Source organism: Aethalodelphis obliquidens, unplaced genomic scaffold, assembly GCF_003676395.1.
Source record: "Aethalodelphis obliquidens isolate GAN/ISIS:26980383/991018 unplaced genomic scaffold, ASM367639v1 scaffold3, whole genome shotgun sequence".
Classification (NCBI taxonomy): Eukaryota; Metazoa; Chordata; class Mammalia; order Artiodactyla; family Delphinidae; genus Aethalodelphis; species Aethalodelphis obliquidens.
Window position 1 is genome coordinate 50568424 of NW_020837947.1, and position 27780 is coordinate 50596203.

General features: G+C 36.7%; 1 protein-coding gene across 3 annotated transcripts in view; it reads left to right on the forward strand.

Annotated features, from left to right (window-relative positions):
• The window catches only part of SEC63 (SEC63 protein translocation regulator), a 70356-nt gene that overhangs the window by 37661 nt on the left and 4915 nt on the right, over positions 1–27780 (forward strand). Inside the window, exons 9-20 of one of the 3 annotated variants that reach the window (XM_027089299.1) lie at positions 658–752; positions 852–984; positions 2336–2428; positions 3096–3250; positions 4595–4742; positions 6078–6160; positions 14570–14660; positions 14833–15008; positions 18207–18365; positions 20129–20230; positions 25338–25436; positions 25907–26133. In XM_027089299.1, the coding sequence (XP_026945100.1) occupies positions 658–752; positions 852–984; positions 2336–2428; positions 3096–3250; positions 4595–4742; positions 6078–6160; positions 14570–14660; positions 14833–15008; positions 18207–18365; positions 20129–20230; positions 25338–25436; positions 25907–25954 (1382 nt within the window). In that variant the 3' untranslated portion in view covers positions 25955–26133. Of the gene's footprint in view, positions 1–657; positions 753–851; positions 985–2335; positions 2429–3095; positions 3251–4594; positions 4743–6077; positions 6161–14569; positions 14661–14832; positions 15009–18206; positions 18366–20128; positions 20231–25337; positions 25437–25906; positions 26134–27780 lie in introns of those variants that run through there. The other 2 variants (XM_027089290.1, XM_027089283.1) reach the window with 2 other exon arrangements.

A 27780-nucleotide genomic window follows, 5' to 3' on the forward strand; every position in this document is an offset into this window, starting at 1 on the left:
TTTTTTTTTTTTTTTTTTTTTTTTTTTTTTTTGCGGTACGTGGGCCTCTCACTGTTGTGGCCTCTCCCGTTGCGGAGCACAGGCTCCGGACGTGCAGGCTCAGCGGCCATGGCTTGCGGGCCCAGCCGCTCCGCGGCATGTGGGATCTTCCCGGACCGGGGCACGAACCCATGTCCCCTGCATCAGCAGGCGGACTCTCAACCACTGCGCCACCAGGGAAGCCCCTGAAACTCTTTTTAACTCTTATTTCTCAGCTTTATTTAGCCATGGAGTCCCCCCCCCCCCCCCCTTTTTTTTTACAAAGCAGTTAGTAACATCACATAGAATACTTCCTACTATAAATTTCTGTGGAACACATGCTTAGGTCTAGAAACAGATGCTATTTGTAGTGATTTTAATGCACCTAGTTGCTTCTGGGCCCTTAATTTGATGTGTATTTCTATTTACTTGTGATAGGTAATATTGCACACATTTTAAAAAGTGAGATGTTGCTTTTGTTATGAGAGAGATTAATGCTTATTGATAGTGGAGTTCAGATGATTTTAGCATTGTGTGTGATTGGAAAACTGCCTCACTCTAGGATTAATCAAGTATCATGGGAGGTGGATTAATGGGTGACCAAATTTATTTTTCTTCATATTTCTTTTGTTTTCTTAGGTCTTATCATGGTCTTGGCTGGAGCCTCTGAATTTGATCCTCAGTATAACAAGGATGCCACAAGCAGACCAACAGATAATATTCTAATACCTCAGGTTAGGCCTGTCTCCCAAATTCCTTGATAAACATTTAAGTATATAAGGTTAATGCTTTTTTAAGTATACATTTTTAAATAATTATTTTATTTACTCTAGCTAATCAGAGAAATTGGCAGCATTAATTTAAAGAAGAATGAGCCGCCACTTACCTGCCCATATAGCCTGAAGGCCAGAGTTCTTTTACTGTCTCATCTTGCTAGAATGAAAATTCCTGAGACCCTTGAAGAAGGTATTTGTGATTCTAATATCTGTAGGGTTTTAGTGGTACAGAAGAGGTGGATTTAATTAGACCTCGTGGTGCAGTGTTTTTTTGTCACTGTTCTTTTTTGCTCAATCAGATAATTACTCAAGGACCTTTTAAAAACAAATCTATATGCTATGTACATAATTCACAAATTCTTTGAAGGTATTAGTAAGTCAGATGTTTTGGCAAATGTTAAAATGTTGTATTTCAAGGTGAGAGAATACTCTCTATAAAAAATGTTAAGTCAGTTGCAGATTATACAATAATTCCTGATGGCTTTTAAAAAAGGATTTTGTAAGCCTTTTGGGGCAAGGAAAAAATGGATTTTCACAACAGATGTCTCAGTCACTGCCACCAGTACCACCATCATACTCCAGCAGTAGTTACCAATGAAGTGTCTGTTTAATCTTTATTTAAAGCTTCAGAAGTACTTGAAGCCATCTATTCTACTTAAAAGAAAAGCAGTGGATTGGGACAGTGGTGTTTCCAGGGATGTCATGAATTTGAGTGTCATCTCTTTTCACTTGCATTATTTCAATTGGAAGTTCTAAAAGAAAGTTATTATCCTTAGGGAATTTTCTTTCTGAATGAACCAACCCTCCCCCCACCACTTTAAGCCAATAATGCAATCAAATGCCTTTGAAAACAAGGTCAGTTGATGCTCAGTGATTAATGATAGGATAGGCTGCTTATGATGGAATCAAGGAGCGCTATTTAGGCATTGTTTATTGAAGTTGCAAGTTAACTAGTAATTCTGTTCCTAATGTTCTGTACAGATATGAAACCATCTCCATTTTTACCAATTATCTTAGAATCAGGGAACAGATTTTTTTTTAGGTTGAGTACCAACCCCAATGGATGATCTTAATGGTTAACTATTATATGCAGTATAAATGAAAGTGTCTGTCTCCCTCCTCCTCCTCCTATCCTCCTCTCTCCATTTGGTTGACATTTATTCTCAGTCTTAGTCTTTGGACTTATCCATAATTATAGGAATTTAGGTACACAGGAAGAAGAATTTTGAAGTTCTTAAATCAGTAAGATTATGATTAAATTTAAGATTAAGGCTATTTCCAAAAAAAAAGGTAGGGAGTAATTTATAAAGCCCAAGACCATAATATTAAAAGTTTGCCTTTGAAACATCTAATTTGAGGTAGGGTTTTCTGATTGATTTTTGACATAGTGCTGCCGAGGAGAAACTATTGTAATATTCTGAGGTCATGTGAAAAATGTGTGTGACAGCTTAAATTTAGCATTCGTCTTGGACTACAGGTGATAAAGGTGTTTTAATCATAAAAGAAGAATGATTTGTTTCAGGTGTTTTATTGTTTTGCAGATCAGCAATTTATGCTGAAAAAATGCCCTGCCCTACTTCAAGAAATGGTTAATGTAATCTGCCAACTAATAATAATGGCCCGGAGCCGTGAAGGTGAGGAGGAAGTATAATTATGTTGTACTTTTTCTTGCAAGCACATACAGATTACACTTCATAGTTTTAAGATTTTTGGGTGCTTAGTATAATTCTGTCTGTAAGGTGAATCAGTTTTCCCAGTTTTGTTCATGGTTTTCCTTATTTCTTTCCTGTATTTTTTATTATGTAAAGTATGGTGACTTATGTTCTTTGAATTTAATTTTTCATTGTTTTATTGTTATTTATTGTTTGCAGAGATTTAAAATACCCTTTTCCTTCCTCTGAGTAGTTTTAGAATTAGGTTAACAATGAGTTTGAAGTAATTCTTTAAGTGATGTGATGATGATTCATCTGACGTGTAGTGATTTTTACATAATGGAAAAAAGAACGAGGGAGTTTATTTATGGTTAGTAATGGAAAGAGAGACCCTTAAAAAAGAGATACTGGTTGTGTTTTGTTGTTATGGATGATGTCAGTTTTTGGCATGACATCAGTATGTGCATTTGACCAAGTTTGTGTATTTTCTGTGTCTTACCCAGTAACTTTTAAAGGAAATTCAACACTGTGATCGTAAAATTTGAGGTGTTAAGGATGTTCACATGAATTTGTTTTTGTGATGAATTGTGTACTCCTGAACATATAAAAAGTCCAGACCTGTTTTTGCTTTTCTTCTATTCTTTCTAAGAAAGGGAGTTTCGTGCTCCAACTTTGGCATCCCTGGAAAACTGCATGAAGCTTTCCCAGATGGCTGTGCAAGGCCTTCAGCAGTTTAAGTCTCCCCTTCTGCAGCTTCCTCACATTGAAGAAGACAATCTTAGAAGGGTTTCTAATCATAAAAAGGTAATTTGCTACTTTAAAATTAGTTTTAAGCAGTTTGTCCTGTCACTTAAAGGTAACATGAATGAAAATTTTTCTAGAAATGGTTACTGTGAACTTCTTAGATTTATGATGTTTTAAACATTCTAAAACATCCCTCAAGTGATTCTGTTAATACTTTCTTGATTAGGTAGCTGTTTTATAATATTTTACTACTGTAGTGGTTTACTTTGGGGGTCAGTGCATTTTAGCAGTCAACACTTTCTTTTTTCTTTATGTTGCCGAAAATAAGCGTACTAAGTAAAAATGCACTGTATACTTTCCATTTATTTCATTCGTGGCTTAAAGGTTGGGCAATAGTTTATTGGTTGAGTCTGAACAAAAAAAATCAAGCATTCAAAAAATAAGTAGATCAAATACAGATAATTCTTATTTAGAAAATACAATCTGTATATAGATTATGATAATGAATCTTAAGATATTTCAGAAATGTAATATAAATAAAAACTTGAGGAAATACAAGAAAATGTGGAATGAAATTGTAAGTTTGGTAGATTTTAAACATTACTTTGTATGTATTGATATTAGACAAAGTAGGCAGACGATAGACATTGGATTTGATAGTGTTAAGGCAGAACTTATAAATACATATTAGAAATTTGCATCAGAGTTCTCTCCTTTCGAGGAAGTGTGTTACTCTTATAAATTTGATCACATTTTAAGTCATAATTGTAAACTTCAGAATTCAAAAGCAGGTATTTCACATGCCTCATGAGCTAATCCCTATCGGTGAAAGTAAAAATTAATAACTGGCACCGAATACTCAGAAATTAAAAAACCCTCTCCTGAGTATCCATTTAGCCAGGCTGGGTTTTACTGCAATACGGATAGCTGTATTTAGAAAATAACAAAAATGAGAGTACTGCATAGTAAAACTTAAGGGTGCATGCAGCTATTACTTGGACATAAATTCATACTCTTAAAGGTTTTTATCATTAAAATTAAAAATAAAGGTCTGCAAACTGAACAAATCAAATGACAGTCATTCTTGCTTGGGTCAAGAGTTTATATGAATGTTATTATTTTTTTCCTCTAACTTTATTTTTTTCTAATTAAAAAAAGTAGCTGTGTATTAACTTTGTAATAAAAAAAATTCTTAAAAAAAAAAAGAAAAATTCTTAAATTTCCTTGGAGAAAAAGGCCATGAAATACAGTGAAGTTGTATTTTCTGCTTTGAAATGTATATAATCTTAACATTTTTCTAAAAGTTTTTGGATTTTGTTTTGGTAAACATGCTAATAATTTTCCTTTTATGTAAAGTTATATGACTTCGGGATTTATTTTCTTTCTCTCTCTTTTTAAATTTAGTACAAAATTAAGACTATCCAGGATTTGGTGAGTTTAAAAGAATCAGATCGTCACAATCTATTGCACTTCCTTGAAGATGAAAAGTATGAAGAGGTTATGGCTGTCCTTGGGAGTTTCCCATATGTGACCATGGACATAAAATCACAGGGTAAGTGGGAGGTTTCCCATTGCTTCCCTTTTGATAGATTGGCTTTTGTTTATTTGGCTCAAGGCCCTCAAAACACTTCATTTAATAACTTTTAATTAGACTTTGCAGAACTGTAGTTTACCTGTCAGATTTGCTGTGATGGAAGATGTTGTATACTTATTAGTTTTGAGAACCCTACTTTTATTATCCTCCTAATGGGCTTAGGTTTGAGGATGCTTCTGTTCTGTAGTTCAGCTTTCAAGAAGATCTTAACTTTTCAAAGAATGAAAGAGATTTCTAGATGTAATGAAGGATATTTGAAATATATCTATTGTTAGTATAAGATACCTGCTTAGTCCTAAAATTAATTTTTAAAAAACCTAATTTGTTTATATTAATTAAATCTTGAGAATCACCATGCTCTGTGCCACATTTCATGTGTTTTTCTTGACTTACTTCTGTCTTTGTCTGCTTGGAGTGAAAAAAAATAGAGATTATTTTTCTACCTACATAATTGTCCTGTGAGTTCCCATTTTAGAGCCAAATATAGTATCTTAGTATGGTGACAGAATTAGAGATTATTCTGCTCCATTCCTTCATTGTGACATTGTTCTGAGCTTTGACATTTGCTAAGTTGCCATTGTGAAAACATTCTTGTGGGACCAAGAATACAAGGATGTGTTAGGAATGGTTTCTGTTTTTAAAGGGCTTGTAGTTAAGTTTATTTTATTGTTAGACTTTTGGGGTTGTGTGTGGCAAATGTGGTTTTAAAAAATTAAACAATTGCAAAAAATGTTTTTAAAGTGTTTTTTAATATAAACAATATTTTCAAGTTCTTGCCTTAAAATATCTTTACTGTTGCTCAGAATACTAGTTTTAATTATTTTATTCTTACAGGCACGCATTTGTTCATATAGGTAAGATCTTGTGAGTATAAAGTTTGCACAATTTAATAGAGTGACAGAATCCTATTTTTATATCACTGTGAGAGAAAGCTGTTGTAGTCCTAACATACTCTGTTTTAAAAGGCTTGGGTTTGAAACTTGGCAGTGTAGATATAGCCATTTTGTGACCTTGGGCATTTTACTTTATTTCTGAACCTCAGTATCTTCTTTAAAGAAATAATAATAATGCTTCATAGAGCTGATTTAAGGATTAAATGGGTACATTGTTGAAGGCATCTACTAGAGAGCTTTTTACAGAGTACATAGTCAATAAATTATTTTTTATTTAGTAGGTTTAAAACTCTGTATGTTTGAAATACTGAAATACCAGATTGATTTGAATAAGTTGTTTTGCTGTTTGCCTTGACATAGAACTTGATTTTTATTTATTTGTTTTTCTTTTATCTTATAGTATTGGATGATGAAGATAGCAACAACATCACAGTAGGATCCTTAGTTACAGTGTTGGTTAAATTGACAAGGCAAACAATGGCAGTAAGTAGTCTGTAGTTTTATGCTTTAAGAGTTATGTGTTAAGGCTTTTATATTCTCTCACTCTAAGTTATACATTCTCAAAGTCAAAACTGTTGTAGATTTGCAAATGTAATTTTGCAGGTTCTGTTAGCTGTTTTGAAATTTTAAATTAATTTTTATAGTTTTCACATTAGTTTTTCACACACACACAGTTGAAAAATACATTAATTCTTCCTCTGATGATTTGTTAATTCCCTATAAAACATTATAATTACAAGGTCGTGTGGGTATCATTCTTAAATTGTAAAGTGTTATACAGAGATTAATTATTGATTATTGTTGAGAATTTTATTACCTCCTTTTTTTTGAATTTTATTTTTTTATACAGCAGGTTCTTATTAGTTATCTGTTTTATACATATTAGTGTATATATGTGAATCCCGATCTCCCAGTTCATCCCACCACCACCAGCACCCCCCCTCCACCACTTTCCTGCACTTGGTGTCCATACGTTTGTTCTCTACATCTGTGTCTCTATTTCTGTCCTGCAAACCAGTTCATCTGTACCATTATTCTAGTTTCCACATATATGCGTTAATATACGATATTTGTTTTTCTCTTTCTGACTTACTTCACTCTGTATGACACTCTCTAGATCCATCCACGTATCAAAAATGACTCAATTTCGTTCCTTTTTATGGCTGAGTAATATTCCATTGTATATATGTACCACATCTTCTTTATCCATTCATCTGTCGATGGGCATTTAGGTTGCTTCCATGTGGCTATTGTAAATAGTGCTGCAATGAACATTGGGGTGGATGTGTCTTTTTGAATTATGGTTTTCTCTGGGTATATGCCCAGTGGTGGGATTGCTGGGTCATATGGTGATTCTATTTTTAGTTTTTTAAGGAACCTCCATACTGTTCTCCATAGTGGCTGTATCAATTTACACTCCCACCAAGAGTACAAGAGGGTTCCCTTTTCTCAACACCCTCTCCAGCATTTGTTGTTTGTAGATTTTCTGATAATGCCCATTCTTACTGGTGTGAGGTAATACCTCACTGTAGTTTTGATTTGCATTTCTCTAATGATGTTGAGCATGTTTTAATGTGCTTCTTGGCCATCTGTATGTTTTCTTTGGAGAAATGTCTGTTTAGGTCTTCTGCCCTTTTTTTTTGGCGGTACGCGGGCCTCTCACTGTTGTGGCCTCTCCTGTTGCGGAGCACAGGCTCCGGATGCGCAGGCTTAGCGACCATGGCTCACGGGCCTAGCCGCTCCGTGGCATGTGGGATCTTCCCGGACCGGGGCACGAACCCGTGTTCCCTGCATCAGCAGGCGGACTCTCAACCACTGTGCTACCAGGGAAGCCCCTGCACATTTTTTGATTGGGTTGTTTGTTTTTTAATATTGAGCTGCATGAGCTGTTTATATATTTTGGAGATTAATCCTTTGTCCGTTGATTCATTTGCAAATATTTTCTCCCATTCTGAGGGTTGTCTTTTTGTCTTGTTTGTCGTTTGCTTTGCAAAAGCTTCTAAGTTTCATTAGGTCCCATTTGTTTATTTTTGTTTTTATTTCCATTACTCTAGGAGGTGAATCAGAAAGATCTTGCTGTGATTTATGTCAGAGTGTTCTTCCTATGTTTTCCTCTAAGAGTTTTATAGTGTCCGGTCTTACATTTAGGTCTCGAATCGATTTTGAGTTTATTTTTGTGTATGGTGTTAGGGAGTGTTCTAATTTCATTCTTTTATGTGTAGCTGTCCAGTTTTCCCAGCACCACTTATTGAAGAGACTGTCTTTTCTCCATTGTATATCCTTGCCTCATTTGTCATAGATCAGTTGACTATAGGTGTGTGGGTTTATCTCTGGGCTTTCTATCCTGTTCCATTGATATATATTTCTGTTTTTGTGCCAGTACCATATTGTCTTGATTACTGTAGCTTTGTAGTATACTCTGAAGTCAGGGAGTCTGAATCCTCCAGCTCCGTTTTTTTCCCTCAAGACTGCTCTGGCTATTTGGGGTCTTTTGTGTCTCCATACAAATTTTAAGATTTTTTGTTCTAGTTCTGTAAAAAATGTCACTGTTAATTTAATAGGGATTACATTGAATCTGTAGATTGCTTTGGGGAGTATAGTCATTTTCACAATATTGATTCTTCCAATCCAAGAACATGGTATCTCTCTCCATCTGATTGTGTCATCTTTGATTTCTTTCATCAGTGTCTTATAGTTTTCTGAGTACAGGTACAGGTCTTTTGTCTCCCTAGGTAGGTTTATTCCTAGGTATTTTATTCTTTTTGTTGCAGTGGTGAATGGGATTGTTTCCTTAATTTCTCTTTCTGATCTTTTGTTATTAGTGTATAGGAATGCAAGAGATTTCTGTACATTAATTTTGTATCCTGCAGCTTTACCAAATTCATTGATTAGCTCTAGCAGTTTTCTGGTGGCATCTTTAGGATTCTCTATGTGTAGTATCATGTCATCTGCAAATAGTGACGGTTTTACTTCTTCTTTTCCCATTTGTATTCCTTTTATTCCTTTTTCTTCTCTGATTGCCGTGGCTAGGACTTCCAAAACTATTTTGAATAATAGTGGTGAGAGTGGACATCCTTGTCTCGTTCATGATCTTAGAGGAAATGCTTTCAGTTTTTCACCATTGAGAATGATGTTTGCTGTGGGTTTGTCGTATATGGCCTTTATTATGTTGAGGTAGGTTCCCTCTATGCCCACTTTCTGGAGAGTTTTTATCATAAATGGATGTTGAATTTTGTCAAAAGCTTTTTCTGCATCTATTGAGATGATCATATGGTTTTTATTCTTCAGTTTGTTAATATGATGTATCACATTGATTGATTTGCATATATTGAAGAATCCTTGCATCCCTGGGATAAATCCCGCTTGATCATGGTATATGATCCTTTTAATGTGTTGTTGGATTCTGTTTGCCAGTATTTTGTTGAGGATTTTTACATCTATATTCATCACTTACACTGGTCTGTAATTTTCTTTTTTTGTAGTATCTTTGTCTGGTTTTGGTATCAGGGTGATGGTGGCCTCATAGAATGAGTTTGGGAATGTTCCTTCCTCTGCAATTTTTTGGAAGAGTTTGAGAAGGATGGGTGTTTAGCTGTTCTCTAACTAAATGTTTAATAGAATTCACCTGTGAAGCCATCTGGTCCTGGACTTTTGTTTGTTGGAAGATTTTAATCACAGTTTCCATTTCATTACTTATGATTGGTATGTTCATATTTTCTATTTCTTCCTGGTTCAGTCTTGCAAGGTTATACCTTTCTAAGAATTTGTCCATTTCTTCCAGGTTGTCCATTTTATTGGCATAGAGTTGCTTGTAGTAGTTTCTTAGGATGCTTTGTATTTATGCGGTGTCCGTTGTAACTTCTCCTTTTTCATTTGTAATTTTACTGATTTGAGTCCTCTCCCTCTTTTTGTTGATGAGTCTGGCTAATGGTTTATCAATTTTGTTTATCTTCTCAAAGAACCAGCTTTTAGTTTTATTGATCTTTGCTATTGTTTTCTTTGTTTCTATTTCAGTTATTTCTGCTCCGATCTTTATGATTTCTTTCCTTCTACTAACTTTGGGTTTTCTTTGTTCTTCTTTCTCTAGTTCCTTTAGGTGTAAGGTTAGATTGTTTATTTGAGATTTTTCTTGTTTCTTGAGGTAGGCTTGTATAGCTATAAACTTCTCTCTTAGAACTGCTTTTGCTGCGTCCCATAGGTTTTGGATCATCATGTTTTCATTTTCATTTGTCTCTAGGTATTTTTTGATTTCCTCTTTGATTTCTTCGGTGATCTCTTGGTTATTTAGTAATGTATTGTTTAACCTCTACGTGTTTGTGTTTTTTCCGTTTTTTTCCGTTATGGATTTCTAATCTCAAAGCATTGTGGTCAGAAAAGATGCTTGATATGATTTCAATTTTCTTAAATTTCCTGAGGCTTGATTTATGACCCAGGATGTGATCTATCCTGGAGAATGTTCCGTGTGCACTTGAGAAGAAAGTGTAATCTGCTGTTTTTGGATGGAATGTCCTATAAATATCAATTAAATCTATCTGGTCTATTGTGTCATTTAAAGCTTGTGTTTCCTTATTAATTTTCTGTTTGGATGATCTGTCCATTGGTGTAAGTGAGGTGTTAAAGTCCCCCACTGTTACTGTCGATTTCCTCTTTTATAGCTGTTAGCAGTTGCCTTATGTATTGAGGTGCTCCTGTATTGGATGCATATATAATTATAATTGTTATATCTTCTTCTTGGATTGATCCCTTGATCATTATGTAGTGTCCTTCCTTGTCTCTTGTAACATTGTTTATTTTAAAGTCTATTTTATCTGATATGAGTATTGCTACTCCAGCTTTCTTTTTTTTTTTTTCCGTACGCGGGCCTCTCACTGCTGTGGCCTCTCCCGCTGCCGGAGCACAGGCTCCGGACGCGAGGCCCAGCGGCCATGGCTCACGGGCCCAGCCGCTCCGCGGCATGTGGGATCCTCCCGGACCGGGGCACGAACCTGCATCCCCTGCATCAGCAGGCGGACTCTCAACCACTGCGCCACCAGGGAAGCCCTCCAGTTTTCTTTTGATTTCTGTTTGCATATCTTTTTCCATCCCCTCACTTTCAGTCTGTATGCGTCCCTAGGTCTGAAGTGGCTCTCTTGTAGACCACACATATATGAGTCCTGTTTTTGTATCCATTCAGCGAGCCTATGTCTTTTGGTTGGAGCATTTAGTCCATTCACGTTTAAGGTAATTATCGATATGTATGTTCCTCTGACCATTTTCTTAAATGTTTTGGGTTTGTTTCTTCTCTTGTGTTTCCCACGTAGGGAAGTTCCTTTAGCATTTGTTGTAGAGATGGTTTGGTGGTGCTGAATTCTCTTAGCTTTTGCTTATCTGTAAAGCTTTTGATTTCTCTGTGGAATCTGAATGAGATCCTTGCTGGGTAGAGTCATCTTGGTTTTAAGTTCTTCCCGTTTATCACTTTAAATATATCATGGCACTCCCTTCTGGCTTGTAGAGTTTCTGCTGGGAAATCAGCTGTTAACCTTATGGGAGTTCCCTTGTATGTTGTCATTTTTCCCTTGTTGCTTTCAGTAATTTTTCTTTGTCTTTCATTTTTGTCAATTTGATTACTTTGTGTCTTGGCGTGTTTCTCCTTGGGTTTATCCTGCCTGGGACTCTCTGCACTTCCTGGACTTGGGTGGCTATTTCCTTTCCCACGTTAGGGAAGTTTTCAACTATAATCTGTTCAAATATTTTCTCGAGTCCTTTCTCTCTCTCTTCTCCTTCTGGGACCCCTGTAATGCGAATGTTGTCCCATTTAATGTTGTCCCACAGGTCTCTTAGGCTGTCTTCATTTCTTTTCATTCTTTTTTCTCTATTCTGTTCTGTTGCAGTGAATTCCACCATTCTGTCTTCCAGGTCACTTATGTGTTCTTCTGCCTCAGTTATTCTGCTATTGATTCCTTCAAGTGTATTCTTCATTTTAGTTATTGTATTGTTCATCTCTGTTTGTTCTTTAGTTCTTCTAGGTGTTTGTTCTTTAGTTCTTCTAGGTCTTTGTTAAACATTTCTTGCATCTGCTCAATCTTTGCCTCCATTCTTTGTCCGAGGTCCTGGATCATCTTCACTATCATTATTCTGAATTCTTTTTCTGGAAGGTTGCCTTATCTCCACTTTATTTAGTTGTTTTTCTGGGGTTTAATCTTCTTCCTTCATGTGGTACAAAGGCCTCTGCCTTTTCATTTTGTCTGTCTTACTGTGAATGTGGTTTTCCTTCCACAGGCTGCAGCATTGTAGTTCTTCTTGCTTCTGCTGTCTGCCCTCTACCTGCTTCTTTTTAGTCAGTTCTTGAGAATGTACTCCCTTTTATTTTTATTTTAAAAAGTACAGTAAAATTAGCTTTTTTTTCCCCTAATTATGTGAAAAATTCATGCTGTGTGGGGAAAAAAATTTAGGCAATGCAGAAAAGTATAGGAAGAAATTAAAATCACCTAAAATTCTACCACTCTGAGATCATCAGTTTTGAAGCTCATACCTTTAGCTAGCCTAAAGCATGAATACCCACAGAGTTAAATGATATTTTTATCATGGATCCCTTATCTCACTCCTGCTGCCTCAGGAAACCTCCTTGTCATACCCAGATGACCAGAATTCAGTCTTGTGTAAATCTTTTTGTATCTTTCTCCATGCTCATGTTTACTATCTGGACCTTTTCAGTGCATATATGTACATGCATGTATATGTATACTGGTAGTTTTCTCATTCTTTTTCATTAAATCCAGTCATAGTGTATATGTTTCCTGCATCTTGTTTTTCTCAGTTTCTGTTACATATTTATATTACCTCCCAAGCCAAGTATAACTCCCAAGTTTCAACTACAGTCGTTAACTCATTTTTAATAGACTGTAGTATTTCAGCTCAGTTTTATTCAACCAGTGGTAGATTTTAGCCTATTCTACTCTGAGATCTATTGGCATCTGTAGGAAACCTATGCTACCTTCTTTTTTGTTTTGTTTTGTTTTTGTTTTGTTTTGTGTGTGTGTTTTTTTGCGGTACGCGGGCCTCTCACTGCTGTGGCCTCTCCCGCTGCGGAGTACAGGCTCTGGATGCACAGGCCCAGTGGCCATGGCTCACGGGCCTAGCCGCTCCACAGCATGTGGGATCCTCCTGGACCGGGTCACGAACCTGTGTCCCCTGCATTGGCAGGCGGACTCTCAACCACTGTGCCACCAGGGAGCCCACCTATGCTACCTTTAAAACCCATGTCTAGAACCTCTGGTAGGAAAAGCATATTTTGTAGTAGGACATATCAAATCAAAGATACTGATTTTATGGTAGCAAGTGGTAAGGAAGCATTTGTATCATGGACTCTGGATGAGAGGTGCCTCCTGGGAGAAGAGGAAGCTCTAAGCCAGTGGCCAGGATTGGGTTTAGAATCTAGACTTACACTACCTACAGGCTTTGAAATTCCCAGCCTGAGAAATGAGCACAAAATTGGCCTTGGACTGTTGACACTTCTCAGGTAATTAGTAAAAGAAAAAGCAAAAGTGCCCTGGAGGAAGGGAAAGAATCAAGTATTTATCTTTCAGTTCTTGCATCAGTTGTATCTCAGCATAATTAAGCATTAGAACCCAACTAATAAGTGAAGAAATGAAGTAGAGATAATAGAATTAGGCTAGAGGCTGGCAGACTTTTTCCATAAAGGTCCAGTTATTAAATAATATGTTCAGGGCTTCCCTGGTGGCGCAGTGGTTAAGAATCCACCTGGTAATGCAGGGGAAATGGGTTCGAGCCCTGGTCCAGGAAGATCCCACATGCTGCGAAGCAAATAAGCCCGTGAGCCACAACTACTGAGCCTGCACTCTAGAGCCCGCGAGCCACAACTACTGAAGCCCACGCGCCTCGAACCCATGGTCCATAACAAAAGAAGCCACAGGAATGAGAAGCCCGCGCACCAAAACAAAGAGTAGCCCCCACCCACCGCATCTAGAGGAAGCCTGCGCATAGCAACGAAGACCCAACGCAGCCAAAACTAAATTAATTAATTTAAAAAAATTGATATGTTCGGTTTTTACAGGCCATACAGTCTCTGTAGCAACTGCTGAACTCACAAATGCGCATAGTTGTGTTCTAATAAAACTTTGTTTAAAAAGCAGACAGTGAGCCATAGTTTGCTGACTGATGCATTAGGCCAACAGTTTGAGCCCAACAGTTATTGTTTTCACTTGTTAGTTTTAATAATTCTAGGGAGTTTATGAAACACAACCCATATCACTTGTCATCTTCTAGTATAGATTCTTGCTAAATTCTTACTGGATTTCAAATCCTAAATTTATAGCTTCTGCACTGATTCTAAATGGATTATTTGGTGGGTGGGTATGTCTTTAGGATATGTAGATTTGGTGTTCCACTTCTTAGTTATATCTAAGTTATATCAGTTATATCAACAATATCACTTAAAATCATAAATAAACTAATATTGGTCTCGTGAAGTTTCAATGTTAGAGAATAATGTAATATATTCAAATTCTCATAACTTTAAAATAGTCATGTCTTATTACTATTAGAATAAAAATAAAAATTTAAATTATGAAATATGACTGACTTATGAGTTTACATATTTTAAGGCATTGCATTTATAAATTTAAGTAGAATGTACTTCTCAAAATGTATTCAAGACAGATGTGAGATATTTCAGAAGGTAACTTCTAAAGCATCATTTAGTGATTGCTAAATTTGCACACATACATCATTTAGTAATTGCTTCGAGTCTCCTGTCTATCCATGGTTTTGTCCCCACCCCCTGCAATTGTCAGCAGTTAAAAAACTTACTGATAACATATATTGAAAGATTGCTTTATCGGAAAGATAAATATAGGTTGACAGACTTTATATTTTTCTTCTCGCTACCTGTAGGAAGTATTTGAAAAGGAGCAGTCCATCTGTGCTGCAGAGGAACAGCCAGCAGAAGATGGGGTAAAAACTTCAGTTTTCCTATCTATCTTTCATGGTGAAATAACTGTTTTGTTTAGTTCTCTGATTGATTTATATTGCTGTGGGAGAGTAATTCACTTTACTACAACATTTATTAGTTTAGTCATTTCCATCTAAAATTTACTATGACTTCCAAATGAAACTAGTGCTACAACTTCTGAGTGTGCATGTGTGTTGTGATTTACAGCAGGGTGATACTAACAAGAACAGAACAAAAGGAGGATGGCAACAGAAGAGTAAAGGACCCAAGAAAACTGCTAAATCAAAAAAAAAGAAACCTTTAAAAAAAAAACCTACACCTGTGCCCTTATCACAACCAAAGCAACAGAAACAAAAGCAGGCTAATGGAGTCGTTGGGAGTGTAAGTTTATTATCTTATGTAAAGATTATTGTTATTATCATCTTTATTGAGGTCTAACATACACTAAAATGTTCAAATCTTTTTTTTTTTTTTTTTTTTTGCGCGGTACGTGGGCCTCTCACTGTTGTGGCCTCTCCCGTTGCGGAGCACAGGCTCCAGACACGCAGGCTCAGCGGCCATGGCTCACGGGCCCAGCCTCTCCGCGGCATGTGGGATCTTCCCAGACTGGGGCACGAACCCGTGTCCCCTGCATTGGCAGGCGGACTCTCAACCACTGCGCCACCAGGGAAGCCCCTAAAATGTTCAAATCTTATGTGTACAGCTCCTGAAGTTTTACAATTGTGTGTACCCATGATACCCAGATCAAGATATAAAACCTTACCAGCACCCTAAAAGGCTCTCTTGTACCCTTCTCAGTCAGTGACCCCTCCATCCACCCCCACGGCCTTCCCCACTATTCTGACTGTTAGGACCATAGATTAGTTTTGCCTGTTCTTAAAATTCCTGTAAGTGGAATTGTTTGGCTGCTTTCATTCAACATAGTGTCTTTGACATTCATCTGTACAGTGTGTAGCAGCAGCTGTGTGTGTGTGTGTGTGTGTGTGTGTGTGTGTGTGTGTGTGTTTCCTGTGTGTGGTTTTATTTACCTGATGACTAATGATATTGAGCACCTTTTCATGTACATACTGGCCATTTGGATATCCTCTTTTATTTTGGGGTTGTTTTTCTTCTTATGGATTTGTAGGATTCCTTTATGTATCCTGGATATGAGTCCCTTTTAGCTCTCTTAATGGAGCTTTTGATGGTTCTTAATTTTAATAAAGTCTGTTTCATCAGTCTTTATGGTTAGTGCTTTTGTGTCCTGTTAGAGACATCTTTGCCTATCCCAAGGACACAAGGAACGGAAGATATTTTTGTTTTCTTCTATGAGTATTATTATTTTACTTGTTAAATTTAGCTCTGTGTTATATCTTAAATTTTTGTGAATAGTGTGAGATTGGGATTAGGGACCACTTATTTTAGCACCATTTATTGGAAAGATCATTCTTTCCTCTCTGAATTGCAATAGTGATTTGTTGTAAAAAAGTTGCCATTAAGTGTATATGTGCAAATCTGTTTATGGACTTTCTAGTCCATTCCACTGATTATTTGTCTCTTTTTGTGCCAGTACCACACTGTCTTAATTATTGTGGCTTTATTTTAACTCTTAAAATATGGTCATGTAAGTCCTCAAACTCTTATTTTACTTCTTCAAAATTGTCTTGACTATTTTAGGTCCTTTGCATTTCCAGCTAAAATTTTAGAATAAGCTTGAGAATTTCCACCCAAAAAAAGCTGCTGGAATTCAGATTGGTATTGTGTTTACTCTGTGGTTCAGTATGGGAAGAATTCACAGGTTAACAGTATTGACTCTTTTTATTCATAATTATGCTTTATCTTTATTAACTGGATCTTCCTTAATTTTTCTCAGCGGTGTTTTGTGATTTCCATTGGCAGAGGATATGACACATCTTTCATTAGATTTACTCCTGTGTGTTTGATCCTTTCTAGTGCTATTGCAAATAACATTAAAAAAAATTCATTCTTCAGTGTTTATTGCTGGTGTATAGAAGTGTAGTTGCCTTCTAAATATTACCTTATATCAAGGATTCTTGATGAATTGACAGTAATTCTAACTATTTGTAGATATTTAAAGAAAAAGATTTTCTACATACACAATCATGCCATCTGGGAATAAAGACAGCTTTACTTTAATCTTTATGTGGTTTCTTCCTTTCTGCTTTACTGTACTGGCTAGAACTTTCAATGTAATGTTGATTAGAAGTAGAAGTGAAGATGGCAGTCACCCTTTTCTTATTGTTGATCTCATGGAGAAAGCAAACATTATTTCACCACTAAGTATGACATTAGGTATAGGGTTTTTATAGATATTCTCTATCAGGTTAAGGAGGTGATCCCTCTATTCCCAGTTTGGTTTTTTATCATGAGATGATTGTATGATTTTTCTCCTTTCTGTTAATGTGACTAATTATACTGATGAATTAAAAAAATTTAAACTGTCCTTGTATTCCTGGAACAAATCTCATTTGCTCATAACACAGTATTTTTAAAATATTTATCTGGATTTAGTAATATTTTGTTTAGGATTCCTGCATCTCTTTTTATGAGAGAATATTGGTTTGTCATTCTTCTTTCTTGTAATATTCTTGTGAGGTTTTGGATCACGTTTATGCTGGCCTCATTAAACAAGTTAGGGATTATTCTCTCTTTCTTTTTCCTGGAAGGGTGTATAAGATTGGGTTGTTTCTTATTTGGAAGAACTACCTAGAGAAGCCATATGGGCTTGGAGTTTGAAAAAGGATTTAATTGTAGAGTCCATTTATTTAACATATTCCACTTCTTTTCTTATATCAGTTTTAGTAAATTGTTTTTTTCAAGGACTTTGTCCATTTCCTCTAAGTTGTCAAATTTATTGACAGATTTGATAATATCCTTATTTTTAATGTCTTTTGGATCTGTAGTTATGTCTCTTTTATTCCTAATATTGGTAATCTGTATTGTCTCTTTTTTTCTTTGATCAGTCTTGCCTAATTTATCAATTTTATTAATCTTTTTAAAGAACCAATGTTTGGTTTTGTTTGGGTTTCCCTTTTGCATATCTGCTTTCTCTTTAATTGATTTCTGATCTGTATTATTCACTACTACTTTCTTTGCATTTAATTTGCTATTCTTTTTCTTGCTTCTTGAAATGGATTTTGTCTGGGACAGTGACTTTCCTTACTGCATTATACTCCTTATTGAAGATGATATTAAATTCCCAAAGCAGTACTATAAACTTCTCATTTCTCCTTCTCAAATAAAATATATTGTATAATTGGTGTTTGTGAAAGATGAGCCATCTTAGCCATTGTGGTAGTATATTTTGTGAATAGAAATAAAATATTTTTGTTTTACAAACTATGAAGACTGAATAAAATAACTGACAAAAAGACAGATAAGCCAAATGTTAAAAGTCTTCAGTCTGACTCCCACATATTTATACATAAAAATGTTTATAGTTCTCTAAAATTCTGCACGAATAGTGAAATTGTAATCTTGAGCCAGTTTAATTATAATGACAGTAAATTAGTTTCAGGGACTCAGAATGGTATATTCATTGAGATATTCAGAGCTTTTGTGGTTGCTTTTTCCTTTTAGGAAGCTGCAGTAAAGGAAGATGAAGAAGAAGTTTCTGACAAAGGCAGTGACTCTGAGGAAGAAGAAACCAATAGAGACTCTCAAAGTGAAAAAGATGATGGTAGTGACAGAGACTCTGATAGAGAGCAAGATGAAAAACAAAACAAGGATGATGAAGCAGTAAGACTTATAAGTTTAAATAATTGGAATTATACCTCTGGTGATAGTTTTGGTTTCTGTTGTTGTTTTTCCTTTGCTTGCTTACTTTTTTTGCTTGTCTTAAGCAATACCAGTATATTTTATAATCTTATATTACTTTTACAGAATGTTTTTGAGGGATGGTAGTTGTAATTATAAAGAAAAATTATTTCTAACAAGATTGGAAATCCTAATTTTCTTAAATCTTAAATTGTTAGATGGGATAGGACCTGGGTCTGAGGTAAAGTCAGTTTGTTCTCTTAAGGCAATTTTCTGTGTTATCTGGAAATATGAGTAAGGAAAGGTGGATTATGAAATAGGTAGCAGTTACTTGGAAGAGGATCTCAAAAGTTCCAGGAAATGTTTAGGGTGAAGAAACATTACTGTGGGCTGTAACGCCAAGAAGTTGGTTAAGGTAAAAGCTAACATTTACGGAATGCCACCTCGTTTCAAGAGGTATATAAGACATTAAGGAAAGGGCTGTCACTAAGGAATTAAGATTGTGAGGGTAAAGGGAATAGAAAAAAATCTCGTGGCATGGCATTAAGTTGCACATGATTTATGAGAAAGCTGTAGAAAAGAATATTTGGTGGACAAATAATGGTCCTTAGAGGCTAACTGTAAATTAACTGTAACCTGATCAGCCATTTTCTTTATGTTTGTGGTGTTCTTGACTGGGCCATTGATCAAAAGTAACCCTTATGGTTTAGGAATTTAAAAGAGATTCCCTGAACAGCCTCTGAAGCAAAAGCAGAGGCCAAAAAAAGGAAAAAGTAAAAGGGCAAAGGATAAAGGTATACAGAAATAATGTACTTGCCCTTGGGAATGGTGGGAGAAAAATAAGGATGACTGTTTTTAGCAGTTGCTGGCCCTTGAGTGTTTTTGTACTTTGATAATTAAGTTGATTGCCAGGAAATTAAAACCTATCAAAGAAATTATTCCCCCACCCTTGTTTTGAGAAAGAGTTGACATATTTCTTTCTGACAGTGTTAGTAGAGGTGACTAGGTTAGTAGGGTTTTGATAAACTAGTTTCTTCAGATGACCAAAAAATACGTTCATTCAATTGACAAATAATTATACAAATAACAAATAATTACTCATTATCTGTCACACTGCAAGCACTGTGTTGGATGACAGGAATGCAAAGCCAAATGTGCAATAGTTTCTGCCCTTGAATGATAGTAGCCTGATGGAGAAGGCAGACTTGTAAGTAAGCATTATAGTACCAAAGAGACTATGCACGTTTTGCAAGGGGCAGTGATGCCACAAAGGAAGGAGTGATCAACTCAGCTCTGGGGTAGAGGACGATCTGTGGGACTCAGGAACTCATACTTTAGACTTTAGCTGCTCCTGAAAGAATAATGAGTAGGAATTTAACAGGTAGAGAAAAAAGAAAACAAAAATCTAAACAGGGTTTAGGAGGAGTGAAATAGCTGGTGAGGTCAGAGAAGGCTAGGCGGTTGGAAATGACTAGAAGAAAAAGTGCAGGGAGGAAAACAGTGACAGGAGACTGGAGAGACAGGTCCAGATCAGGTCATGATTGGCTGTGTAGTTCATACTAGACGGGTTAGAGTTGATTTATGAAAAGAAGCATTGTAAGTCTGGGGCAGGGAAATGATCAGATTTGTGGGTCTGAACTCAGTAGTAGTTAGCATTGTCAGGAATAACATCGGGAAGAAGACGGACACCCCTCAAAATGATTGAAAACATGCTTGATTTCAAAGATTTAATTTTCACTTTACAGGAGTGGCAAGAATTACAACAAAGTATACAGCGAAAGGAGCGAGCTCTGCTGGAAACCAAATCGAAGATAACACATCCTGTTTATAGTCTTTACTTTCCTGAGGTGAGTTATACACAGCCTAGTGTTTTCCTTATTCTCTGCAGATATTTCTTATTTGCTTTTTATCTCTCTGTGGTGTGTATTGGCTCAAATGTGCTGAATGTGGTCTATTCTTGATAGACCACATTTTTGAAGGCTATATTTCAACGTAAATCATTTTTAGTGAATGTGTTGTTTAAAAGGAGGGTTGTTAACTTTTTAAGTACTTCTGTCTTTTCTGCACCCAGATTACTGAGAGTTGTGCTTAATGATGATTTTTCATTAGCAGTTCAGGCAGTCCTAGTTGGACAAATGCATATTTTGCCTATGACTGTATGGCTGTTATGAATCTCACAATTCTGTCATGTTTTAAATAGGATGAAAATGTTCTTAAATTTTCCCCATGGTTTTTCTCTGAGGGTTCTCTACTGGCCACCTGTAGCCACTAGACTTGCTCCGATAATTGCCCTGGTCCATGGGAAGAGGCAAGCCCATGGCTGAGGGACCCACTAAGTTCAGTAGGAGCCGAGCCCCAAGCTCAGCACAGATCATGGCAGTGCTGTTTGTTCCCTTGTGCTTGTTTATGTTGTGACTGTGGCCTGTTCAACTTTTGATCTCTTTGATACGCTATGTTGTTTGTCTTTCAGATGAATTTGGGATCTGCTTGATGTATTGCATTTGTGGATGATTTTGTCTGTGGCTAGAGATCAAGGACTGGTTGCCTCTTAGTTTAGCGAAGCTGTTCTGTAGACTGCCTTGCAGCTTTGCCACAGAACCTTGTGCTTACCACTCATGTTTGGCAGGTGATTTCATGTATAAATCTGCTTTCTGCTCTAGAACATCAATCTCTAGTTGTTGGGGGCTGCTGAAGGCAAATTCCTAAGTGATTTGGCTCTCCTAATAATAAATGAGTGGCTCTGCACAGACTTTTGTTTTGACTTGGAGAGAAGTCAGCCCAGGATTCCATCTTACTGTGTGCACTGATCTTCTGGCATGTCCTGAGCTATAGCCCATCTGTTAGGGGCATTTTGCCCATTGCAGTGTAGTCTGCCAACACCAAAGCTCCTGAAATCAAGCGAATAAATTCCACTCATTGGTTGGTTTTAAAAGTACTATGGGGGCTTCCCTGGTGGCGCAGTGGTTGAGAGTCTGCCTGCCGATGCTGGGGACATGGGTTCGTGCCCCGATCCGGGAAGATCCCACATGCCGCGGAGCAGCTGGGCCCGTGAGCCATGGCCGTTGAGCCTGCGCGTCCAGAGCCTGTGCTCCGCAACGGGAGAGGCCACAACAGTGAGAGGCCCGCGTACCGCAAAAAAAAAGAGGTACCATGGGATGCTGTAAGCTGCATAATTTGTACCCTTATAATAGACAGCTTCATTTTAGACCATGCTTAGTTAATAAGCAAAGCATTCATTTACTCCCTTAGAACATTTTAGCAGTGAAAATGCCTTCTTGTAATTTCATCTACATGGTAAATATCTCAAAGTGTCATTTATCAGATAAACTTTATTTAGGATTTTCCTAACATCTACCTGTCTACCTTCCCATGTACCTAACCACCATACTACCCACTTAAATTACTTAAAGTTTTATGTTAATAATTGACTTACATGTTAATTGCAGCTCATATGTTTAATAAGTTAAGAATGGTTGGGAATCTCACACAACAGAAACAGTTTTGTTTAAAGTGCAAATAACTCATGGTAGAACATCTTTTCCACTTTCACCATGTGCATCAAGAGAGCGTAGGTGCAGTGCCATAGATTGATAGTCACTAGCTTCTTTTTTTTTTTTTACACAACAAATCTGCTCTTTTTTTTTTTTTTATTTTCTTTTATTTATTTATTTATTTAGGCTGCATTGGGTCTTTGTTGCTGTACGCAGGCTTTCTCTAGTTGCGGCGAGCAGGGACTACTCTCTGTTGAGTTGGGCTTCTCATTGCTGTGACTTCCCTTGATGCGGAGAACGAGCTTTAGACACGTGGGCCTCAGTAGTTGTGGCTCGCAGGCTCTAGAGCGCAGGCTCAGTAGTTGTGCGCATGGTCTTAGTTGCTCCACCGCATGTGGGATTTTCCCAGACCAGGGCTCAAACCTGTGTCCCCTGCACTGGCAGGTGGATTCTTAACCACTGTGCCACCAGGGAAGTCCCAGATAGTCACTAGCTTCTTAATAAATAGTATTCTTGAGTGAATCTCATTTTAATCAAATAGCGTGCGTGGGGGGTGGAGGGTGGGAGGCATTCTCTAAGTGGAGATAAAGAATAAATGCACATTTTGAATATACCCCTCTGCTTCTCATATCAATACATGTTCTGGTAATGATATTTCTGATAATGAAATGTCAGACCACTTAAATAGTAGAGATGTTTACCTCATTTCATTAATAATCATAACTTTAAAAATTATTATTGATATATAGTTGAAATACAACATCACATTAGTTTCAGGTATACCATATAGTGAGTTGACATTTGCATTCATTATGAAATGGTCACCACAATAAGTCTAGTAACCATCTGTTCCCATACAGAGTTATTCCAATATTATTGATCATATTCCTTATGCTGTATATTACATCCCCATGGCTTATTTATTTTATAACTAGAGGTTTGTACTTCTTAATCTCCTTCACTTATTTCTCCCGCTACCCCCACCCCTCTGGCAACTACCGGTTTGTTCTCTATATCTGTGAGTCTGTTTTCATTTTGTTTTGTTTTTTAGATTCTACAAATTAGTGAGATCATATGGTATTTGTCTTTCTCTCACTTCACTTAACATGATATCCTCTAGGTCCATCCACATTGTTTCAAATGTCAAGATTTCGATTCTTTTTTTATGGCTAAGTAATATTCCATTGTATATATGTACCACATCTTCTTTGTCCATTCATCCATCAATGGATACTTCAGTTGCTACCATATCTTGACTACTGTAAATAATGATGAGGTGAATTGCTGTGTACATACCCTTTCAAATTAGCAACTTTGTTTTCTTGGGGTAAATTGCCAGAAGTGAAATTGCTGAATCATATGGTAGTTGTATTTTTAATTTTTTGAGGATCCTCCATACTGTTTTCCATAGTGGCTATATAAATGTAACTGTAATTTTATTGTGCTCTGTGTCCTAGGCAGTTTAACAGATATTTTATTTGTATTATCTCGGTTTATCTTCACAACACAGTGTGAGGTAGGCATTCATTACTTAACAGAGAAAAAAGTGAGGTTTAGAGAAGTGAAATAATCAGGTCTGGATGGCTTTAAAACAGGCATTGGCAAACTACTGTCTACAGACAAATCTGCCTCCTGGCCTGTTTTGTAAATGAAGTTTTATTGGAACAGAGTCACACTCATTCCTTTTGCAATACAGTGGCAGAGTTGAGTAGTTGCAACAGAGACTCTTTGGCTCACAAAGGCCAGATGTTTATACAGTTGGCCCTCGGTGTCTGTGGGTTCTGCATCTGCAAATACAGAGGGCCAACTGTACCATGACACTTTATGTAAGAGACTTTAGCATCTATGAATTTTGGTATCCTGGAGGTGGCGTGGTCCTGGAACCAATCTCCTGTGAGGTACAACTGAACTCTATTTTGAGTCTGTTATGTTTTACCCATTTTGTGTGTGCAAAACACTCATAGACGAACATATATATACTCATATACCTGTTGTGGTAGTCTTAACCCTTGGGTTGAGCAGAAGTTGGGTTAATCATGCACTTGTGATCTGTTATTCTGCTTATTAATGTTGCAGTGCCTTGTAGTTTAAGGCATTTAAACAGAAACTTTTAGCTGAACTTAGTGTAGCATTATTAGAAAGATAATAAAACAAATTTTAATATCTTAGGATTGAAATGCAATAGAAAGTGCAAGTGTTTTTGGCTTAGAAACAAACATTTTTCCTACGAAACTATTTTCAGTAAAAGTTATTTTTTTTAACCTTCTTTTGGATAATTGAGACTTTAGAATAGTCTATTGTTTTTTTGGTTGATATTTGGAATATCCTAGAGTTTATTTTTAGCTACAAAACTTTTTTTTTTTTTAAAGCCATTTTAGAAAGATATTGTCTCTATCCAGTTCTTAAACAGTGGATGCGAAGAAGATGACTGTTTAGTTACTGACCTGTGCTGTAATACAGTGATAGTTGCTGGGCACACTGAAGTTTTGTACTTCCAGACTAGTCTTCTAATTTTTGTTTTAATAGATTTTTGTCTCCTGTCAGTGCTCTCTGCTACCATTGTGCATTCTGGTGGCAATTTTTTTACCCAGCTCTTTTTCTGGTCCTAATCTTTTATGAAGTACAACTAAAAATGCTGAGCTTATTAAAATCATGTGCAGTAAAAGGTAGGCTCTTTTACTAACAGGCTCTTAGAATCTGAGATGCTCTCTTATGAGTAATGTGTTTTAATATATTAATTTCTGATATTGTTGTAAGTCCGTTCCATTCCTACTTTCTGGCTTTTGCTTATTACTAGGTAACATTACTAAGATTATTTGCTAAATGATATTGTAATAGTTCATACTGTTTTCTTTTTTAGCATATCTTTTGTCATTTACAATTAATCGGGTTTTTAATACAGAGGTTCATCAATAGCGTTTAAGGGGCCATTTGAAACACCAAACTTACATACAAAAGTGTTGTGGAGAGCAGATCTACAAATGGTTAAGAACAATTTATTCATTCAGTAAATATTTATTGACATCTATTTTGTACCAGGCACTGAGTCTGTGCTGGGGATACAGCAACGAATAAAACAAGGAAAATACAGTTGGCCCTCTGCATCTGTGGGTTTTGCATCCATGAATTTGACCAACTATGGATTGAAAATGTTAGGGGGGTACATTCCAGAAAGTTCCAAAAGGCAAAACTTGAATTTGCTGGGTACTGGCATAGCATTTACGTTGTATTAGATATTGTAAGTAATCTAGAGATGAAACAAATCATATGCAAATACGACACCAGTTTATATAAAGGCTGTGAGCATTCATGGATTTTGGTGTCCACATTGTGGGTGTGGGGGGGCGTGTCTGGAACCAGTCCCCCTCAGGTACCAAGGGATAACCATACTGCTAAAATGAGACAAGGCAAAATTGTATTTCTCTAACTCTTTTTGGTTATTTATATTTATTTTTCTTTGCAGGAAAAACAAGAATGGTGGTGGCTTTATATCGCAGATAGGAAGGAACAGACATTAATATCTATGCCATATCATGTGTGCACACTAAAAGATATGGAAGAGGTAATTATCCAACAACATTATTTAAATATAGAAAACAGTGTAGAAATCAGTTTATCATATTTGGCTTATTACATTTTATAACTATTCTCTGACATATTTTGGAGGGAGCTCATTGGAAATTTATAAAGTACTGAACTACAACTTGGTAGTCTTCTAAAACCTTGTTCTCAACTTATTTTGGGGAGTTTTCACTGTTACTATCTAAGAACACATGCCTTACCTTATCTCCAGAATTTAATTATGTTTTACAAAAATTTATTATTTTTATCCTCTTTGGGTTAGTGCTCAGATATATACCTTTTGTCTTAAAAAACAAATATAAGAACTGGTGATTCGTTTTTTAGAGTGGAATTTTTTGTTACATTGCTTTGTCCGCTGTCAGTGACATCAGTAATATAGCTTTGTGATGAACATATTTTGCCCTTGGATTTTCTTGTTTTTCTTCTTGATTTTTTATGTTATTTTTCTAGGAAGAAGTTCTGTCTACCCAGACTTGGTGGACAAGAGCAAGGCTTTGAATTTCAAGATCTATGATGATGATTTTTAATCCAAAAAGTTTTTTCCCACCTTTCTAACCAAGTCGTACATGTATGAAGTAGTTTCTTGTTTATTTGACACTTAGAGTTGGTACCAACTTAAGGGTATTTTTGAGAGTAATTTTAACATTTTTTGTGTGTGTGTGCGGTATGTGGGCCTCTCACTGTTGCGGCCTCTCCCGTTGCGGAGCACAGGCTCCGGACGCACAGGCTCAGCGGCCATGGCTCACGGGCCCAGCCGCTCCGCGGCATGTGGGATCTTCCCGGACCAGGGCTCGAACCCGTGTCCCCTGCATTGGCAGGCAGACTCCCAACCACTGCGCCACCAGGGAAGTCCCAGCCATTGATATTTTTGAAGAGTCCAGGCAAGGTATTTTATAGAATATCCCTTAATCTGAATTTGTCTTATTGGTTACTCACGCTTATATTCTTCTCAAATATTTTTGGCAAAAATACTGCGTACGTGATGTAATAACCTTCTTAGTGCATCACATCAGGGGCACATTATATTAGTTTGCCTGATATTGGTGATATATGATGGTTGATCATTTAGTTAAGTCTTTTCTCTGTTGTAAAAAGTGTGTCTTCCTCCAATCTGTGGGGTGATACTTGGACACTATGTGAATACCCTGTTCTCCAACAGTCTTTAACCCACTCATTTTAGCATATGTTGATGATTCTTGCCTGAATCAATTTTTACTATGCTGGCTGTATTCAATGTAGTTTAATTTTATATTTCTCTTAAGAGGGAAACTGTACATCTTTCAGTGTGTTTGAATCATATTTCTTTGTGTGTCTGTGACCGTCGTGCATTTTTGTTGGGTTATATTGGTCTTTTAAATTGGTTTTGGGACTTTATTTTTGTTTAAATATTATGAAATCAGCCCTTTGTGATGTGTGTTGCAGATATTTCTCCCCAGTTTGTTGTACTATTGTGGCTGTTTTTATCAAGCAAAAATAGAAATATTTACTCATTTGTTTATCCATTGGTTTATCTGGGTGTTTGATGGTATGATTTAGTAGTCTTTTTCTTTTATGATTTGTAGGTTTGATGTTATAGTTAGAGGGGCCAAACTTTGAGATTAATTAAAAAAAAAATTCTCCCATGATGTTTTCTAGCTTGTTTGTTTTTTTTATAAATTTATTTATTTTATTTATTTATTTTTGGCTGTGTTGGGTCTTCGTTGCTGGGCGCGGGCTTTCTTTAGTTGCGGTGAACGGGAGCTACTCTCCGTTGTGGTCACGGGCTTCTCATTGCGGTGGCTTCTCTTGTTGCGGAGCATGGGCTCTAGGCACACGGGCTTCAGTAGTTGTGGCATGCGGGCTCAGTAGTTGTGGCTTGCGGGCTCTAGAGCGCAGGCTCAGTAGTTCTGGCGCACAGGCTTAGTTGCTCCGCAGCATGTAGGATCTTCCCGGACCAGGGTTTGAACCCGTGTCCCCTGCATTGGCAGGCGGATTCTTAACCACTGCGCCACCAAGGAAGCCCTAGCTTGTTTGTTTTAATGGCAAATTTTAATATATAATCTTGCCAACAAAATCTGGATTTTGGAAAGTGGAGGCAGATTACCAGAACATCTAAATGTCATCATAAAAATGTATTCTTCCTTTGTCCAAGTGGAGTAGAAACTTCTAAGAGTTCGTAAATGTTTGTATTTGAAGTTTATTAGTATATGATAGGAAATAACGTATCTTTTTGACCTTGTAAGGCATTGGACATCTGTAAAGAAAAAAACGTACTTCTCCCATGTGTTTCTCCTTTACTCTAACACTACTGCCACACTCTCAACACTTCTGATACCAGTTTGTGG